Genomic DNA, 20,658 nt, shown 5'->3' with positions numbered 1-20,658 from the left:
GCATTTTGTAAAAATATGTCTGAAAGTTGCACATTGGATCCCAATAGTTTCCTTGGCGATTTTTATACATTTTTGGACTAAATTAATTTTAATCAATTAAATTTGTATAAGTTATAAAATTTTATAAATGTATCATTAGTGTGTGTGCATGTTTACATGGGTCCACATGTGTGGCATGGCTTGCATGTGGAGGTCAGAGGAAAACACTGACAGTATCTTCTCTCCTGAGCTCAAGCCACCAGGGGGCACTGGGCAGCAGGCACTTTTACTGACCAGGCCACCCTCTCTGTAACTTTTGATTTAATGATAAAATAATACTTCTTCTCAAGGTACTAATAAGGATACTTTGGCATTATATCAGTGCTATTGTTAGTGACAGAGCCTGGCCTTTTCTTGATTCATAGAAAAGAAATTATTTTCTTTATTCAAAAGTCTTCTTACTCTTAAAGGGTTGGAAGCTTGGAGTAAAGTGAACTGTACTATGTTTTTAGGCCTTGGTAGCACGTTAGAAAGCGAAACCTCACTTTGTCTATTAACATCCAAAGCTAAATCACCAGAGGCAGGCCTTTAGCAAGGGTGGAAAGGAGCTAGTGGATGTTTGCTCAGTGTACTGTCTCAAGTGATGGAGACCACAGTTTTAGCCTTTGAGACTCTCAAACTCCCTGTTCCCACGCACAGGTTAGGTTTTCCTCCATGACTGAAACTCCTAATCGCCACAGCAAGGGCTGTTCCTTAGCCCCAGTCCAGTGAAAGCCCCCTTAAGATAAGGGTTCACACCCTACTTCAGTGGCTCTCCGGAGGCCTCGATTCTCTGTCTCTCTCTGCACTAAGCCAATGATCTCCTGAAACAAGATCTGACCCTTCCTTCCGCTCTGTTACTCTAAGGTCTTCCTTGGTTGTTTTGTTCACATGGTCTAACTTCCAGACAGATTGCACATCAGTTTCCTGCAGCATTTGGCAAGCCAGTTTACTGCCTTGAAAACAATTTAAATTTATTGATTTTGAAATTTGTGATTATTTTCTAAAGTTTTTTCTCCCTGTCTAAATTTACATTGGAAAAAATAGCCACAACAGAACACATTGGCCTATTTTTTGTGCCAAGACTTTCAGGGAAATATTTTATATGATTAATATAGTGTGGCTAATCTGGTGTAAAAAATCAATTTTATCCATTTTTACTCATGAGAGCATGACCATCCTGTGTGAACTGTTTAAACAGCCTGTGACTTCACTGATCCAAAATTAAATGTCTTATTTATGTGCGTTGTGTTAATTTAAATTTAAGTTGGGCCACGTGTCTTTATAAGTGGAATTGAATTCACAGGCCCATATCTTTTCTTAGCAGAACAACATCCTAAACTTGTCTCTAGCAAGCTGAAACTAGTGGACTCTGAACTTGCCTCAGTGAAACGTACTTTGTGGTACCAGGCCATTCTGACAAATCTAGATTCTGGTGAGAGCTAAGCCAGTTTCTCCTAAAGTCCTAGTTCCATCAAGAGAGAAATAACATTTTCATTTTAATTTCAGGATAAATCCAGTGTCTATCAAATCCAGTGTGTGTGTGTGTGTGTGTGTGTGTGTGTGTGTGTGTGTGTGTGTGTGAGAGAGAGAGAGAGAGAGAGAGAGAGAGAGAGAGAGAGAGAGAAGATATTTTTGGCCTTTGGGACAAGGTTGGCATGTTTTTCTGAATGATTAAATGTAAATATTTTGGGAAATAAAACCAAGCCATTGTAATGCCTTCACAATACTTTATGGCCTACAGTGCCTCACAAGTGACATAACTTCTGCCCAGGGGATAATTGCTCACCCTGGAGGCCTGGCTCCCTGTCTCATTAAATCTTCTGGGGTAGCTGGGAGGTAGCTAGCAATTAGTCTTCTTTCTGTTTGACATATGGTAGAGTTAGGCACCAAGCAGTTAAGAGGTCATGCACAGAGTCTCTGAGGGAATGCTGTTTAAATATTGGTTATTGAACCTAATAGTTGCTGAGTAAATATGGAGACTTAACTCCTGAGGACTATTTATTTCAGGAGCCTATGTGCTGGAAATGTCCTTCCATTGTAGACACTGCCGGTCTCTGCTCTCAGTTACAGATTATTTTACTCTGTGTGTGTGTGTGTGTGTGTGTGTGTGTGTGTGTGTGTGTGTGTGTGTGTGTGTGTGTGTGTAGTGTGTGTGTGTGTGTGTGTGTGTGTGTGTGTGTGTGTGTGTGTATTTATAAAAATATATTTCTCCGTCTTATTTGGATTTTGTTTAAAAACATTTAGGGGGAAAAGCTACGAAAATCATTTGGTAGCATTTGGATTTGAACAAAATTGCTCTTAGAATTTAAACCTTTGGGTTTATTTTTATAAAAGAAAGAAAGAATATTTTAAAGTGTTTATTTTAATAATCTAGAAGAATGGTGCATTATTTTATCTATAAGAGTTACATGCCAAAAATCTGTTTCCCTCTACAACTTTTTGGAAAGATGAAGTCACATGTGTATGCCTGTGTGTTTCAGAATGTTGAGATATGACAGATGGAAAATCCGGTATTTGAATCCTTTGGACCTCTCATGTTAAACTTTGATGCTAGCTCAAGGAGGGTGTGAGAGGTATGGGCCTAGTTCTGGCTTGGTCAGTATCCTCTCTGGTGACTTGGAACTTCTTTTAGGAGAGAAAGTTACTAACTGTAAAGTCCAGGAAAAACCCGAGCATGAAAACTCCATTGTGCACTGAAGAGAGTGCACGTGGATCAAAGCAACTGTTTGTTGAGGTTATCATTATAACTTCCTTAAGGTACTTTGTGTCCGGGGTTGGGGATTTAGCTCAGTGGTAGAGCGCTTGCCTAGCAAACGCAAGGCCCTGGGTTCGGTCCCCAGCTCCGAAAAAAAAAAAAAGAAAAAGAAAAAGGTACTTTGTGTCCTGAGGTTATAGCGTGTAGATATCTTAGCAGGTTCCTAAGCGTCCAGGCTGCTGGTTCTCACTTCACACCTCCATCCGATCACTCAGTGAACGGTTCTGGAGGGGCAGCCGTGCGTCCGAAACAGTAGGAAGGAAGCTCTATAGAGACTCCCCTGTCCCAGTGTTTATACATGTAGGCTTCAGAGTCATGTGACATTCCAAATTGCTTAGCTAATACTTTGACAACCCTCCCAAACAAGAGAATATCAAAATTTGGCAGAAGCTGGAGAAGGGTATCTGAGTAAAGTCCTCCAGCTGATTTTTCTTCAACTTATTTATGAAAACGTTTAAATTTAAAACCTTGAAAAATAGTATAATAAAGACTGAAAATTTACCACCTAGACTCAACAAGTATTAATATTTTTTGAGTATTTATTGTGCTTTACCGAGTGGCGGCTGGTAGGGAGACACGTGCTCCCTCGCCGTAGCGCGTCTTGCACACTGTGGGAGCATTTGCTTTCATCATCCGTGCCTGTGAGCTGCTCCACGCCCACAAAGTTAGGGAGCATTTTGTCCACTTCATCTTCTGAACTTAACTGTTTTCTGAAGAAAAATCTGCTGATTCACATTACTGTCCCTGTCCGTGATATCTCGCTTCCTCTGACTTACTTCAATTTCTTCCTTACTTTTTGTTTTTTAATCAGGCCTATACTCATTTTTGTGATCTATACTGTTTACAGCTGACCAGTCTTGTTTTTCTAGATGTGCTCCTTCTACAGATCTAGAAGCTTCTCTCGACTCATGTTTATCCAGATCTGTTCTCTTCTCACATTCATCTCTTGCCCTCTGGAACTCCGAGGAGCGTTTCCTGTTGTTTGAGTCTCAGAAACTCGTCCTTTTTTGTTCTTCAGGATTTCTTTACCTTTGGACCAGATATTTCTGTTCATCTTTCTTTAACAGATTATTTTTATCAATTCCATTCTAAAAAAATTTTTTTAAGATTTATTTATTTATTGTATATAAGTACACTGTAGCTGTCTTCAGATATACCAGAAGAGGACATCGGATCCCATTACAGATGGTCGTGAGCCACCATGTGGTTGCTGGGAATTGAACTCAGGACCTCTGGAAGAGTAGTCGGGTGCTCTTAACTGCTGAGCTATCTCTCCAGCCCTCCATTCTAAAATTAAGGTTATTTAGCACATTTTTGTTATGTTTGGTTTTTCAGTTTAAAATCTATATTTTCGGGGCTGGGGATTTAGCTCAGTGGTAGAGCGCTTACCTAGGAAGCACAAGGCCCTGGGTTCGGTCCCCAGCTCCGAAAAAAAGAACCAAAAAAAAAAAATCTATATTTTCATGCTGAGGTTCCCATATTTCCTTTTTTTATGAGCCTAATTTCCTCTCCCTGGCTGAATGTAAGTATAGTTGATTTACTATCTCATGTCTGGGTCCTATCAAGGCTAAACTCTGGACTCCCTTGCTTCAAGAGTAGATCACATTTTTCTGGTTCTAACAATGGCAAATAAGTTTGTATTCCCTCCCAGAAATGATAAGTGTCTTCTGAAGTGGGTGGGGCTTTGCTGTTGATTTTCAGCCTGCAGTTTTGTCTGCAACCCTGAGGAAGGTTCGTCTGTTCAGTGCTCTCTGAACTTAGCAGCATCTGAGCCACCAAGAGCCCCTCTCTTCCCTATGGACAGCAGCCTGTGCCACCTGAGGTCAAGGACAGCAGCCATCCCATTCACAGTGGCATCATGTCTCAGTTTCTCTGTCACCATTTCTGACACACTTCTTTGATCAGTAGAGATGGAATAATTTAGATAAATGTGGTGGCAGGTACAGTGCCACCTCATTAGGGAAAGAAGGAAAGGGGAATCGTAGAACAGGGGAGAGAGCTGACAGGTAAATACTTTGTACATAAGTAGAAGAATAGACAAAGGAGGAGCTGGCAGCACAGATGTGGCAGCACGAGTGGGCTGAGAGAGAAGGAAGAGGACAGGCTTGTTCAGTCCGTGGCTCACTACACAGTGTGAAGTCCCTAGTTTAACCCTTAGAGCCTGTGTAAAGTAGCATGGTGATGTGGCACTTGGTGGCTAGTCAGCCTTGCCTTCTAGGTGAGTTCTAGCCAGAGAAAGATCCACAAAGTGGATGGCACCTGAGAAGCAACACATGCAAATGCCCTTTGCTTCCACATGCATGTGCACACAAGTGGGTAGAGCAGCTCTGCTCCCCTTTGCACCACAGTCCCTTAACCTCTGCCACCTCTACATTCACAGCAGCTCTGAAAAGTGTATATATCCAGTGCATTGGAGTCTTAGAAACTGAGAGAACAGCCATATTCGCGGGCACACACACATATGCACACACACACACAGAAAGAGAGAGAGAGAGAGAGAGAGAGAGAGAGAGAGAGAGAGAGAGAGAGAGAGTGTGTGAGAGTGAGTTTTGTAAGTGGTTATTATCTTAATCTCTGGGAACTGCGGTTAAGTACAGAAGATCTAACTGGGTCCCGTCAGCTCCCTCCATGAAAACCTTAGACATACAGCTTGGAAGCGAGGGTTAAAAGGTCACACTGCAACCCTTGCATGTGTTCATCTTCCTTGCACTTGGTCATAGATTAAAATTAGTCCTTCTTCCACCCAACCCCAACCCCAGTTTCAGTCCGCTTCCTGATAGGCTTCATGAGCTTGAGAAGTGTCTGTGCTCTTCAGAGAGAAGCTTCCTTGGGGATTTAGAGCTTGGATGCTTATCCCAAATCCTTCACGTTCCTCTCATCTCCGACTCCAGCACGCTTGTGCCTGTGTTCACTGAAATTCCATTTATTGGATGATGCTTAAAATGAAGGCTGCAATACCCCTAGTCTATTCCATACATGGTCAAGTTCAGGGGTTTTTTTGCTCACTTTATTTTATTTTGACTCTTTATACCCAAGACCCTGAAGGATACCATCTGTTCTTTGACTAGGAGCAGTGTTGTCCTCCCAGGGCTATTTGGTGAAATGTCTGCACACATTTTTGATTGTCTCAACTCCAAGCTGCCACTGTCATCTTGTAAGCAGAAGCCAGGATACTGCTGCATCCTGCAAAGCGATCATTACCACTACTCACCACCCAGGACAAAGGATTACCCAGTTCCCAATGTCACTCTTGCCAAGATTGCAAAACCATGAAAAAGACTTTGGAGCCCTTTCTTTAAGTCCTTCCCCTCTCCTGCCCCCTGCTTTCATCCAGACCATGGTGGTGTGGTGGTTGTGTTAAGCTACCCAATTCAGCTTTAAACCACAGCTCCCAGCCTTACCTACAGAGGGTTTCTTAGCTACAGAGGTGGCCCTTTTTGTTAGAGAGCAGAGAGAGGAAGTGGCCGAAGAACTGCTGTGGAGAGGAACCATGAATAAGGTTTATGGGAAAGAAAAGATCTGGGGAACTTGTCCTAAGCGCACCTTGGGAAGAGCACTCGGTTTAAATGCGTATATTTTAGAGGATTTGTTTTTGTTGCCCCATTGGGACTCAGCTAAGAGTCTCATTGCCATACATAGATAGATAGGAGGACAGTCGAACAGACAGTTTATTCAGAACAGGTTCTGTGTGACACAGGACCTTTCATGAAGAGCTGAAGACACATAAATGCAGATGGAGTTGAATGTACATGGAGTTGTGGAGGCAGAGGGATCCGAGCTGCTGTTGGCATCTGGGTCAGGAGCAGAGCAAGAGAAGCTGCTTTAGCATGCTGCTCTGTGCAGAGTGCCCTCCATCCCAACAGTGATGGGATGTTTCCTCTTCTTCACATGTCCTTAGCGCAAAGCTGTGTGCCAGGGTAATAAATGTGGGGGTGGCATGTTCTTAAATTTCTGATGTAAAAGTATTAAGCCATACAGAGTTGTAGAAAAACTATTGCCCATGATTTAATTTATAAATGAAAATATAAAAAACATTTTGGGTTGACTATAAAAATAATTTTGTATATAGTTATTTTTAAGATTAAATCAAGTATAAATAATTATCACTTTTCTGGTATCTATTATTCATGTCATTAAAAATGCCACAGTTTTGTAGTACATTTGTTTTATTGCGACACTAAAATCTCTCATGCATTTGCCTCTTGTTTGTCAGTTCTCAACTTGGAGTGGGTGTCGGGCAACATTGCTTCTACCTGGAATCGATTTTCCCCTTTTTTCTATTAGAATGAGAATCCTAGTTACAGGAAGGCCACACTACCAGCATATAGCCCATAGCCCTTAAAACTGCTGGTAAGTATAAAGTATAACGTTTACAGTGGCCTCTGACAGTGCCCTTGATGGTTCTGATTGCACCTACTAACTCTTCTGGAACCCTCATCGCCTGTCCTACTGCTCAGCTTACTCAGCCCGGGTCTCCCAGGGTTAGGGTTTGCCAGCCATAAAGCTGTCTGTGCTGAGGTGCTCCTCCTGAGTGTTTATTCCTGAGCAAAACATCACTAACCCGATTTCAACAAATTATCTGGATGAAACAGAGGACGTTATTGTGTTGAACATATGTAGAACATTAAGCTTTTCTCTCTAGTGCCTTAAATAGAGACTTATAATTTATATATTCAACATAAATTCGATATATGTTGTATTAGAAGTCAATCAAGCCTTGGTGTTTTTCGTGCCTAGTATACCTACCATTGTCTTGAAGTATATTTAAGGCTTTAGTATTGCAATCATTATAGTAGTGAATGGTTCACTTTAAAGTGAATGAAAATATCTCTGTTTATTGTATTTCATCATGATAAAGTCACCTGATGAAATAACACTTAAGTTGGAGCCATTTATGTGGTACCACTGGAGGGTCAGCAGAGAAAGGCCAGGCAGTTCCAGAGGGAGACTAGCTTTATTGTCTCAGTTATCTCGTCTGGCAAAGCGAGGTCATGCCGAGCACAATGGCTGTTCTCAGTTCTGCTATAAGGAGAGTCTTTGCTCCAGACCGCACGGTGAGCTCACTTCTCTCACAGTAAAGGTGCTGCTTAGCCCATTTCACAGTGTGTGTCAGATGTCTTAAGACATCTTCAAGGTTTTCTATTTTCTCTTTTAAAAATCCCAGATTTGGGGCTCAGGAGCCAGCTTAGTGGTAAAGAGCACAGTTTCTAACATGTGGCTGCATACAACTGTCTATAACTCAGACCCAGGGGTCTGACCTCCACTGCACACTGTGGCACACGGACACGTGCAGAGTCACAGTGCTTCAGCTCAGACCAGCGTTTGTTATTTACAAAGTCTGCTGTGTCAGGTTATACACGGTGGAATCCCGTTTCTAGTGGGACATAGTGGTGCACAGCTGTAAACCCAGAACATGGGAGGCTGAAACCGGAGACTTACTGCAAGTTCAAGGCCAGCATGGGATAGATGCACAGTGAGATTTTTAGAGTAAGAATGGCTCCCATCGATCTGAATGTTTAGTCACCGTGGAGTGGCTCTATTGAGGAGATTAGGAGATATGGCTTTGTTGGAAGAAGTGTGTCACTGAGGCTCTGAGCTTTCAAAAACCTAAGCCAGGCCCAGTGGCTTTCTCCTGCTGCCTTTGGATCCTGCTGTAGAATTCTGAGCTACCGTGTCTGTCTGCATGGCACCCTGCTCTCCAGCGTGATGGTAACAGTCTGAACATCTGAACTATAAGGAAGCCCAGTCAAATGCTTTGCTTTATAAGCAGTGCTGAGGTCATGTTGTCTCTTCACAGTAATAGAACACTGACTAAGACACGGGAGAACACTGCCAGTCCGCCTCTCCCCACGAATGTTAATCATAAAAAGCAAGGCATGTTAGTGCATGACTATAATCACGTGGGATTACTGCATGTGGGAGGTGGGAGCGGGAAGATCAGGGCTTCAAGGTCATACAATAGCCTGGCCTGGGTGAGACTCTGTCTTTAAAGAACAAAATTTGTCTTTAATAAAATTCACAGTAGCTTTCCCAGCAGTCTGGTGACTATCTGTTGTATTGGATCTTTTAAGTTGCTGGCATTGTGCTTAAGAATTGGGGTGGGGGTGGGGTTGAGGATGAAATGGACATAGCTCCTAAGGATGCCTCCACCCATTTTCTTATAAATGGATGCTCTGTTCTGTCTTTAGTTCTTGATCCTTCTGATCAAGATCATACATACTTTTTAGCCACAGCTCTTCCAGGCACATGAACCTGAGAGCCTTTGATGTTTTTGTTTTCTACCCAGCATTAAGATATCAACCATATGAATAGTGATTCCTAATAAGGGTTAAGTAAGGCATAAGTACACTTAGATTTTCGAAAACTCCACAGTTAGATCTTTAATGATTAATATAATATTGCCTTTTAATATATTTAAATACATGATAATGTTGATCAATGCTAATAAATTGGTAGAAAGAAATTTTAAGGAAATGTAACTAATAAATTAAGGGATTATGGTCAATAATCACACCAGTTAGTATCCACTCTTACTAGAATAGTAACTCCTGTTTCTCCCTGGATAGTCAGTTCTTAAAGATAGATAGATAGATAGATAGATAGATAGATAGATAGATAGATAGATAGATAGATAGATGGATGGATGGATGGATGGATGGATGGATGGATGGATGGATGGATGGATGGATGGATAGAGGGATAGATAGAGGGATGGATGGATGATGGATGGATAGAGGGATAGATAGAGGGATGGATGGATGGATGGATGGATGGATGGATGGATGGATGGAGGCTGAGAGACAGCCCAGCAACTAATAGAACCTACTCCCTTTGTAGAGGACCCTAGTTTGGTTCTGAGCACTCATTATGCAGCTCGTGACCACCTGTAACCACTCCTCTGGCCGTCTGCTGCCCTCATCTGGCTTTGAAGGATATCTGTACACAAAAGTACAACCCCACACACACACACATGCATGCACACACACAATTTAAAAGATTATATATCTAAATATTAACGAAATAATAAAATATGGGCTCTTTAAAATTAAAGCTTTTCTGTATCTAAGGGAGACAAAAAATTTACCTCAGAAATAAACGGAGTCAGAAGCCAGGCCTGGAGATATGGGGATGTGATTCTAGCTACTCCAGAAACTAAAGCAAAAGAATTTCAAATCAAGGCCTGTCAGAATTATAAGGTGAGTTCAAAGCACCTTATAATGTAAGGTGTGAGACCTGAAGAACAATGCTGCTGACCCAGCTCAGTGGTAGAGCACGGACCATCGTGCTTACAGCTGTGCATCCAGTCCCAGTGCAAAAGCCAACGTCCAGATAAATGTCCAGATAAAAATTAATTGCAGATTAAATAGGTTTAATAATAGATTGAATATATTATAGAGGTTTGCAGAATTCAAATGAGTTATGCTTTTTTCTGGATTCTTATTTATTTGACCAAAACGTTGTTAAGTACCAAATGCTGAAATCTGAAGATCAAGGCCAGCCTTGTGCTTGGCTCTCACATTGTGCAGTTCTGGTATAACAGGTAGTTTAATTATTTACAGCACAACAGCCCATTGTAACACAGCCATAGGTGCCGCCTTTAGGTGCATAGAGAAAAAGTAACTAACTCTGTAGAGACCACTTACCAGGAAGACTTGATGAAGTTCGCTTAATTTCAATCCTAAAAATGAGTAGAACTTCAAAGGGAACAGTGTTAGCAACAACTTGGAGCCAAGGTAGGAAAGTGCAAATGCATTTTCTTCATAGAAAAGCATGTGGCCATTAATTCTAGCCTCTTAAGTTTTTGAACATTTAACTGATAGCTCAGTGTGGAAGGAGCTTGCTGACTACAAAGAACCAAAAGTGAGACCGTGACGTGACGATGAGAAGGCAAGTATGTTGGTGAGGGTCATATGACCAAAGCTGTAGCCCCTTGCCGGTCTGCATTCATGAATGGCCATGTCGGGGTTACATGCAATGAAGAGCAGCTAGCTATCTGAGGATCTTTAGGGACATGGTATGGCTCAGGGTGATTTAAAAAAAAAAAAAGGTCTAGCTAACTACTGTTAGAGAATAAATCGGAGGGAAGCATGGGAGAAAGAAAGCTAGCTAGTAGTCTTAGAAACAGCCTGCTCGAGCTAAGGGGGCCCTGAGCAGGAGGGTGGAAGAGGGGTAAGAGGCACACATCCAGACCCATCAGTAGACAGCATGAGCATGCATTGTAACCTTTAAATATGGTAGGGGCTTAGCAAAAAGACCTTACCATAAAATACAGCATTGTGGCAGTTGAAATTGTGGGTGAGCTTCAAGGCAGATTTATTTGATTGGTTGGTTGATAGATTAATTGATTAACTGTGATACAGGTTCTCAGTAAGAGCACAGACTGACAGAATGTACACTCCCTTCCCAGTCTCCTGGGGCAGAATTCCAAGTGTACATTACCCATGCCCAGCCCTATACTTGTTTTTCTTTTTAAATTTTTAAAATTATTTTATTATTTTAAGTGTACAAGTGTTTTGCTTGTGTGTGTGTGTGTGTGTGTGTGTGTGTGTGTGTGTGTGTGTGTGTGTGGTATGCACCACTTATTTTCAGTATCTATAGAAGCCAGAAGAAGGCATGGGATCCTCTGGAACAGGATTTAGCTACAGTTGTGAGCAAACTCGGGGTGCTGGAAAATGAACCCAAGTCCTCTAGAAGCTCAGCCCCCAAGAGCTCTGAAAGCTCTTAACTACCAAGACATCTTCAGTCCCTGGTTTTTTGATATGCGTATTTTAAATGTGAGATATTCAAAGGTATTTCTTGTTGATGTAAAGAATGAAATAGAGAGCTAGATGGTGCACAGGACAAAATGTCGTTCTGTTTCTGAGTAACAAGGCAGTGGTCAGTAAGCAGGGGGCTGCAGTCCTCCGCTAACACCAGTGAGGTATGTGGATAGAACACGATGGTAAGTGACACTGCTTCATATTGGAAAGGAATTTGGAGCTCCGTGTTGTGATTCAAATCACGAGATACCTTCTTTTATGCCAGGCAATGGCTTATTTTCATGGTCCGTTTTGAACGTTCTTGTTCAATCATTTAAAAGGCTATTATGTCACCCTGTGCTCTCCTAGGAATTATAAAAGAATAATAAAGTTTTGAAAGCACTTTACAAAATTAAAGAATTATAAAAATGCTAAGTGCTTTGTGTGGTCATTGATTTAATCTTATAATGTTTAGACCATTTTGCCAACTCAATGTGGATTTTATAATACGTACTTGTTCTTACTCTGTTTTCTGTGAATTTTCACATTCTGATTTTATTATCTCCTTATGTGCATTTTTGCTAGTTTAGCAACAGTGATTAATTTTAAATTATTTATTGTAGTTAAAGCAAAAATAAAGTAAAACTGAATTTTCTAGCGTAAGTAAAATTCTTTGGGTTTATAAAAGTCACTCTGACTTCGTAGAGCAGAGCATAAAGAGTATAGTCAAGCAAGGTATGGTGACTCATACCTGTACCTCCTGCAGTCAGAGGTTAAGGCAGGAGGATTGCTGAGTTCAAAGTCATGCCGGGTTATGGAGTGAAACCCTGCCCCCTCCCCTCAATGATGGTAGACCCAAGCTAATTGGACATTTGAGGATATTGAGTTAACTCTGGAAGTTACTTAACCATTCTAATCTTCATTAGTAGGACCTGCAAGTATTTATAAACTTATCATCTCCTCAATGTGGGGTTTGTGTGAATAAACACTAGGATGTAAAGAAGCAGTGGTAGATTCATTTTGTTTAGATTTAAGAGCCACTGACATTCTGGGGAAAAAACTGAATCTAATTTACAGCCTTTGTGAAACCCTATATTGGAAACATTCACTGCGGTCAAAACAATGTTTCTTTGTTTTAATAAATATATGTCTTAAGAAGCTCACATTTTTAAAGATTACTTTATGTGTACATCTTTAAATCACCTATGTGCAGGGTACATCAGAAGAGGGTGTGGGACCCCTGGGAACCAGAGTTACAGGGTTTGTAACTGTCCTGAGGGTGCTGGGAACGGGACAGTGGCACTCTGCAAGTGCAGCCAGTACCAGTTGCTGAGCATCTCTCTAGCCTCCTGAAAGTTTAACCTCTGGTGCTTCTAAGACTTTGAACTTTCACAAATTATATTATTTTACTGTTTCACAAAAAACCGTTGCTTCTTATGTATGATAACAGTGTCTGCTGGAGGCAAGCAGTTGATCCATGTATTACCATCATTGTATGTACGTATCCACAGGAACATGAATCCGTATGGGAGACTATCTCCTGCAGAGTTAGCCTGAAAAAAGTAAAGAGCCGAATGCTGCCCTGGTCTTTTCATGCACTCAGCTCGTCAGTGGGGTGTCCAACACAATCCGAGGGATACTCTCTCACAGAAGCATAGAAACAGCTTAGTATTCTAAAGTTATCCATATGTAGTTTACTGCCTTACACACAGCCCATCAGTGCTATTGGTGATTCCTTTCTGGTTTAGAAAATATTTTCAAAACACATTAATAACATTTTTTTAAAGTGAAATTTAAAAATAGAAAAGCAGGCCTTCTCTCTTTAAGGTGAAAAATGTGCAGCACCAAATATGGGCACCAGAGGGTGCTGGCTAGCCAAAGACCTGCTGTTCCCATGGAGGCCGAGTGAGACCCTGTCCTTGTGAGAGGGAGCTTCATGTCCATGGAGCGCAGTGGCTTCATGCTCTTCAGCTCCACAAACCACTAATCTGAAAGTGACCCATCTTCCTGAGTACTCAAGGGCCAGCAATCAGCTGAAACACCCCATCCGTCACAAGCATGTGCACCTCCTGAGCTTAAGTGTTTGACCTCACACCACCCTGTTGAGGACTCAGAACTCACCCTATACAATTCAGGTAATGTTGGAGTATTTATTTTTATTCCTTTCTACTGGTTCCCAGTAGCAACTTTCTTAATGGAACTTGAAAACCTGTCACAAACTAGTCACAGGTCGTTTACCATTTAGCTATGCTGTAAGATAGCTAAGAAGCTCACTCCTCTAGGAGCCACTAAACAGTGTCTCCTTTGAATGCTCAGAGCAGAGATTTCCCAGGGAAAGAGAAAGACCCACTGCCATCATCCTGGCAGAGTCTCGCGCCCTGTTTGGTATTGTTATAATTCAGAATGAGAAAAAGACCAGTGAAAACTAGTTTTGGGTGACTGAAAACTTAGAAGGTAGTTAACAAAATCCACAGGTGCCTTCGTATTTAAGAGTCCTTTCTTATTTGAGCAGCACAGCCTGGTGCAGCTGCTGATGTGACAGCCAGTGTAGGCTGTGAGAAGGACGACAGTCTGCTAGCAGGCCCTGTGTGAGGCTGACGATGTAGATGACACAGTATGTCTGCAGGAAGAAAGCAACAGCCAGAGCCGTGCCTGGCAGTACTGCAGCTGGGCTACGGTGGACTGCTGAGGACACAAGGACTGTGCTAGATGATGGTGGGGTGGGGGGCCTTTCATAGAAGAAGCACTCTGGCAAAGAGAAGTAGCTGAAAACGTCTGTTCATATGGACAGAAAATGGGCCAGTGGAACTGAAAGACAGCACTGATACCCGTAGAGAGCAGTGTGTATGAACCAGCTCTGTTTAGTAATAGTTTCTTAGCAAATTCAATGTATCTATTTCGATTTTGTACCTCCTCTGAATTAAAAAGGCAAGGAACATCTTTTTTGCAATATTCCTGCTTACGAATGCTTCTGTTAGTTCCAGGTGTTAGGCACTCATGGCTCAGTCTGTTGTATCACTAGGGGCTGGGAATCACATGGTATTGTGTGAGAATACAAAATAGTTTCAGAATAATTTCCCAATGGATGAGCTATTCTTTCAACAACAGGATATGTCAGCCACGTACAGGACACAGGGCATTGTGGGAAACTCCTCAGGAGCTCTGGCGTTTGAAGTAGCTGTCTGTGACCTTTCCAGTAGAAGTCATAGCCTGCCTCTCATTTGCTTCCTAATTACACATGCACTTCCCCAATCCTTATTAGAATGGACTTTTTAAAGAGTGAGCTGAAATTTCATCCTGTAAAATAAAATGTAAAGATTGACTACTGAAACTACTTCATACCAACGTGTATTATTCAAACCAGAGCTCAAATTCTGATACCCAAGTTCCCACTCACAGCCACAGTCCCCTGACATGGCAGTGTGTAGATGCAAAGTATGATTAGCTGCACTCTGCAAAACCCTAGCTGGGCTCTGCCTGTGTTGTCACAGTAGCAGTGAAGCCACTCAGAAAGCAGGTGTCTGGCTGGAGCCTTGCCTCCCAGGTATGTCAGCTTGGTACTGCCCTGGCACTGACAGCCTCTGGGGACGTTTGGGAAAGGACTCATTTTAAAGGTAACACTAGAGCAAACTGCCCCATGCTTTGTGCTCTACCGAGTGAGTCAGCAGGTAGAAATCAGAGTCTAAGTCCTGCCCTGCTCACACCTTTTTTCATTGAAATACCATGAAAGTCCTTGCAGCTGTTCATGTGTAATACTGGTCCAAGCATGACGTTTGCTGAGTACCTATTACAAGTGATGACAGACAAGATGGCTCACTGCACAGATACTGCCACCCTCTCTGCCGACAAGAGCCCTGGGTGTTAATTTTGGAAGTTGATGCCTCAGTCATTGGACCCTACCTAAGACAGTAATGTTCTGCTGGTCTCATTTTATATCCTCCTGGACCTTAGATGGATAACATTAGGTCCATCTTGGGTGTTTTCCATGGTCATACTTGGTTTCTTTTTTTTTTAAATGCAAGGTCTCTCCCTGAACCTGAACTAATGTGACTAAACTAGCAGGCCATTCACCTCAAGGGATCAGCCTATCAGCATGCTATGCCCCCATCCAGTACTGGAACTAGAACACCCAACTTTTCCATGAATGATGAGGATCTGAACTCAGGTCCTCATGCTTGCACCACAAGCAGCTACCTAAACCATACGTTTGGACGACTGTTAATGAAGGAGTAAGGGAAGATGCTCTCTCCTGGGTTGGTGGGTGGGTTTTAGATCTTCCCAAGACCTCTTATACTAATTGGGCATAACTTCCATGTACCTAACAGTTTTATAAGAACCCTCCTGTCCATTCCTGATATCTTCTTGGAGTATTTTGTTGTTATTTTTGTTTTGGTTTGGGTTTTGTTTCTTTTGGGGAAGGGGGTATTTGTTTGCTTTGTTTTTGTTTTTTCAAGACAGGGTTTCTCTGGGTAGTCTTGGCTGGCTTCGAACGCACTTTGTAGACCATTCTGGCCTGGAACTCACAGGCCACTTCTGCCTCCCTGAGTGCGGGGATTAAAAGCATGCAGCACCTTTTCCCTGTGCCCTTCTTGGAGTTTTAATTGAATTCACATTGTCTGTTAATAGCTAGGAAACTAAAAGTACTATTTCAGCCACAAACTATGCCATTCTAAGATGGAGAGTACTAAAATAATTTTATTTTCTAAGCAGTATAACTAATAACAGTGCTGGTCTTTGATATCTACTTTATCACTGCCTTTTATGTTTTTAATCATATCATTTGCTATAATTTGTGTTTTAAAAGAACTATATGTGTTGATGCTCCAGAACTAAACGGGATCCTGTTTATTTTTTAGGTGTTGCTACATGACTGAAACATTATCCAAAGAAATTATCCATTACTATTTCAATTTCATGATTCATGTATTATGGTTGACCTGTATTTTTATTATAAAGTGATTTTACTAAGTGATTTTTACATATTTATGCTATGGAAATATTTAAATCATATAATAAGTATTGTGATGTCTCCACAGCAGGGAAGTCCACTAATGAACCCACTTGGTGACATGAATAAGAGCTGCTGTCCTTGCCTGTTGTACTTGCCAAGGCACGTTAAGTGATGGCATTGTTACTGTTTTGCAGAACAGTTGGTAGAAGCCATTCTCTAAAACAATGATATTCTTTTTTATGAGCATGAATGTCCTATCAGACATTCAGAATGTTAGGGTTTAAATCTTGGCCCGTGCCCAGACAGAACACACCCAGACAACATGGTTCCATGTGGAGAGGTTTAATGAGAAGAGGAGAGGAGAGAAAAGGCACGGGCCATGGGCATGTGGTGGGAAAGGGGAAGGGGGCAAGAACAGAGAAGAACAAAGAGTAAGAGACAAGTAAGAGAGAGAAGTAAGAGAGGGAGTGGGGGCAAGCAGCCCCTTATATAGTCAGGCACAGCTGGCTGTTGCTAGGTAACTGTGGGGCGGAGCATACCTGGCTGTTCCCAGGTAGCTGTGGGGGTGGAGCTTAGACAGAATACCAACACAGAATAAATGTGTACAAATGTGTGTGTCTATCCTAAGATGAAATTTATCAAGTGTACTCAAACTACTGTGACTTCCCCAAGATAATCTTTCTGATTTCCTTCACAAACCCCACCCCCTTTGGGGCTGGGAAGATGGCTCAGTTGGTAACTGCCAGCCATGCACTAATTTCCCTTCTTAATACCACAGTAGACATCCTTAAATCATAACGTAGTGCTGAAGAAGAGTTTTTGTTGCTGTAGAGTTGTTTGTCACTAGTGTCCACAGCAGGGTTCCAGATTCTGCAGTAACAAGAACACACCACTTTTGTGCATTCAAAAAGGAACTACTAAAGAAAGAAAAACAGTGCTCTAGGCTCTAGTCCCAACCCTCGGCACTCATGGCTGCAGGGGTCTCTAGGGTTGGCCTCTGGTATGCTCACTCTACTGCTAATCAATGCTTGCAAAATAAAGGAGGGAGAAGTGGATGCTGAAGGAGGCAAACAGTGAGGTAACTTTCTGGGTTTTCACTAATAAAGAGACCCCTATAAAGCTTCCATCCTGTCTGCTTGTTCTAGTCAGAGTGCTACTCAGGGCAGCGCTGCAGGGCCACACAGGCCTATTTGTCCCATTCTCCTCAGGGACGGCCTTTCTCAGCTGGGCAGGCACTTCAGCATGTAGCCACAGAGTCAGTTGGGGATATTAAATGCTTAAGTTTGCAGTTAAAATTTTAAAAGTTAATTCTTTTTTTAAAGTTGACAGTCTAAGGGAAAGAAAAAACTTGGTTGTTTTGTTTTTGTTTTGTGTTGTTTGTTTGGTTGGTTTCATTTTGTTTTGCCTTACCTAGATTAAATTCAAACCAGGGTTCTTGAGGGAGATGTTCACAGGGAATGGTGGAATGGCGGTGCCTCCAGAAAAAAAGACTGGCATTGCTTCCTCAGTCAGCTAGCTGTATGCTGAGCTGACCCGTCATGTAAACTCACTGTATGTAAGTCGGTTCTGAACATTGCATTTGAGGAACACATTGGTATACATCATTACAAAGCTTCTGTAGGCTGAACCAAGGCCTGCAAGATCACAGGGCCCTAGTGTAGTGTGCTAAGAGTCAAATGAACACCTTGCCCAGGCTCCTAGAGAGTGTGGAGAAGAATCTCCATGGTGTCTGTGCTCCCAGAGAGGGCAGAGGTGTTAAGTTTGCCCAAGTGGCTTCAAGAGCAAAGGAGACAATACCCCCAAGAGTTAGTTTGCCCCATGCCAAGATGATTGGGCACTGTGGTAATACCCCTACATTATGAAATACACACACTCCTGCCTCTTCTGTAGACAGACAGACAGATGACTAGTAATCAGCAAAGCACTGGATCTACCCCCACTGTTCATAACCACCCTGTCAGAAAAGTGTCTCCTCCAGCCCCTCACAACCAAGACCTTAAGGGGATAGAAAGCTCTGGGCATGCCCCATGCTAAGGAAAGGGGGCAGAATTCACATTTAATATGAAGTTGACATTCATAATTGCTCTAGACTTTTAATGAAGCCAGTGGGATGCACTTCACATTCATTAGGCATGTCAGAGAAATATGGCACTATACAGATGAAAATATTTATTAGAGAAATAAGCTTTTAAATTTATGTAGTGGTCCCATAGAGATTTGGCTGCCTAGTCAGCTAGTTTCAGAACAATTTTAAACACATTGCATGAGTATGTGTGTGTTTGTGTATATGTGTGTATGTACATATGCACACGTGCACATATATTTACATTGTCATTCCTCAAAAGCCATCCTGTCTGTCTGTGTCTGTGTGTCTGCTGTCATAGTATCTTTCATTAGTCTGAGACTTGCCAATTTCGCTAGTCTGGCTAACTGCCTTGCTGGCTGGCTAGCCAGAGAGCCCCCAAGACCCTCATGTCTCAGCCTCTCAGTACCGGTGATAAGCACCAACCACCTCGCCAGTGCTTTACAAGAGCTTTGGGGCCTGAGCTTGTGTCCTTATGCTTGCAAGACAAGCACTTACCTACTGTATGTGTGCTCTCTCCAGCCGAAGCATACAGTTTGGTTTTTGTTTTGTTTTGAGTTTTTAAATTACATTCTTACTTACTGGGGGTACACAAAGCCACCGTACATATGTTGCAGTCAGAAGACAACCCTCAGGAGTGAGGTCTCCTTCATACATGTGGGTCACGGGAATCAAACTGGAGTTACCAGGTCTCCACAGTAGGCGTGTCCACCTGCTGCTGAGCCCTCTCATCCACCTGCAGTGTTTTTCTGGTGTTGGTTGTGATCCTTCATAATAGATAGCTTTTGTTTTGATAAAATGTTTAGTTGAAAGACATAATCACTTACTTTGGCTATTCCTTATTTATATCTTTGTGTTTTAAACTATTAAAAATGTTAATCCAAGCTGGATAGCATGTGCCTTTAGTCCCAGTGCTTGGGAGGCAGAGATGGGCAGATCTTGTGAGTTGGAGGGCAGCCTGGTCTACAAAGTGAGTTCCAGGACAGTGGGGCTCTGTATCGGGGGGGGGGGGAGGGGGAGTGTTAATCAAAATTGCTGAAATAAGGTATCATGCATAGCTATTTTTTAATCCATCCTTTATATATCAAAAGAATGTATTTACTGTTTGACTTTAGTTACTCAGTTTTCCTTGTATGGGACCTGGAATGTAAAGCTGTGTATTGTAAGAGCACAGTTGTACTTGAATCATTTTCCTGATTATTTTTAGCAGACAAAACTACTTACTAGAAACTGAAAGGCATAAAAGGAAATGGTGTCAGCTGCCACTGAGGAGTGTGACTCAAATGCTGTCATCCCTTTCTTAAATGTGTGGCCAAGGTCTAACAAACAAAACGTGGATGCCTTCCCCAGTCTGTAATTCATCTGCTTCATCCAAGCTCCACAGAGCACCGTGGCATCTAACGAAGTCCTGCTGTGTGTGAAGGGGAGGGTTCTTACTCTGAGATTTTTAGATCATATTTCCATTGGTAAAATATGGGATCTGGGGGCTGGAGAGATGGCTCAGTGGTTAAGAGCCCCGACTGCTCTTCCAGAGGTCCTGAGTTCAATTCCCAGCAACCACATGGTGGCTCACAACCATCTGTAATGGGATCCGATGCCCTCTTCTGGTGTGTCTGAAGACAGCTACAGTGTACTTATATAAAATATGGGATCTGTCTCGGAGGGCTGTGGACAGATGTATTTATTTCACTCAACAGCTGGCCAGGTGGAAAACATATACAGCCATTTCATTAGACCAGTCATGACTAAAGTACCTTAATTAAAGAAAATACTTTTCTAGATCCAACCTGGGGGGAAAGGTAAGGGTTTGGGTTTTGGTTTGTTTTGTTTTTAAAGGAATGTCCCCCTATAAATAATCTGTTTTTTTTTAAAAAAACAAAAACCAAAAAACAAAAAACAAAAAAACAGCCTTTCCATGATGAGGCTGGAGAGATGTCTCACAGTGGTTAAGAGCCCTTGTTCCTCTTCTTGAAGACCCAGGTTCTGTTTCCAGCACTCATATCATTGCTCACAACCACCTGTAGCTCCACTTATAGGGAATTCCTTGTATTCTTCAGGCTTCCTCAGGTACCAAGCACACAGGTGATAATACGTACACATGCAGGCAAAA

The 20,658-nt window shown here is 42.1% G+C and overlaps 1 protein-coding gene across 7 annotated transcripts in view; it reads left to right on the top strand.

The window, feature by feature from the left end:
* Nucleotides 1–20,658, top strand: part of Stk3 (serine/threonine kinase 3) — a 270,132-nt gene that overhangs the window by 237,540 nt on the left and 11,934 nt on the right. Inside the window, exon 11 of one of the 7 annotated variants that reach the window (XM_063264223.1) lies at nucleotides 5,845–20,324. The exons of the other annotated variants lie outside the window; for them this stretch is intronic. Within the exon in view, the coding sequence (XP_063120293.1) occupies nucleotides 5,845–5,877 (33 nt within the window). The 3' untranslated portion in view covers nucleotides 5,878–20,324. Of the gene's footprint in view, nucleotides 1–5,844; nucleotides 20,325–20,658 lie in introns of those variants that run through there. 7 annotated transcript variants of the gene reach the window in all.

Source organism: Rattus norvegicus, chromosome 7 (genome assembly GCF_036323735.1).
Source record: "Rattus norvegicus strain BN/NHsdMcwi chromosome 7, GRCr8, whole genome shotgun sequence".
Classification (NCBI taxonomy): Eukaryota; Metazoa; Chordata; class Mammalia; order Rodentia; family Muridae; genus Rattus; species Rattus norvegicus.
This window is presented reverse-complemented; position numbering and strand designations above follow the sequence as displayed.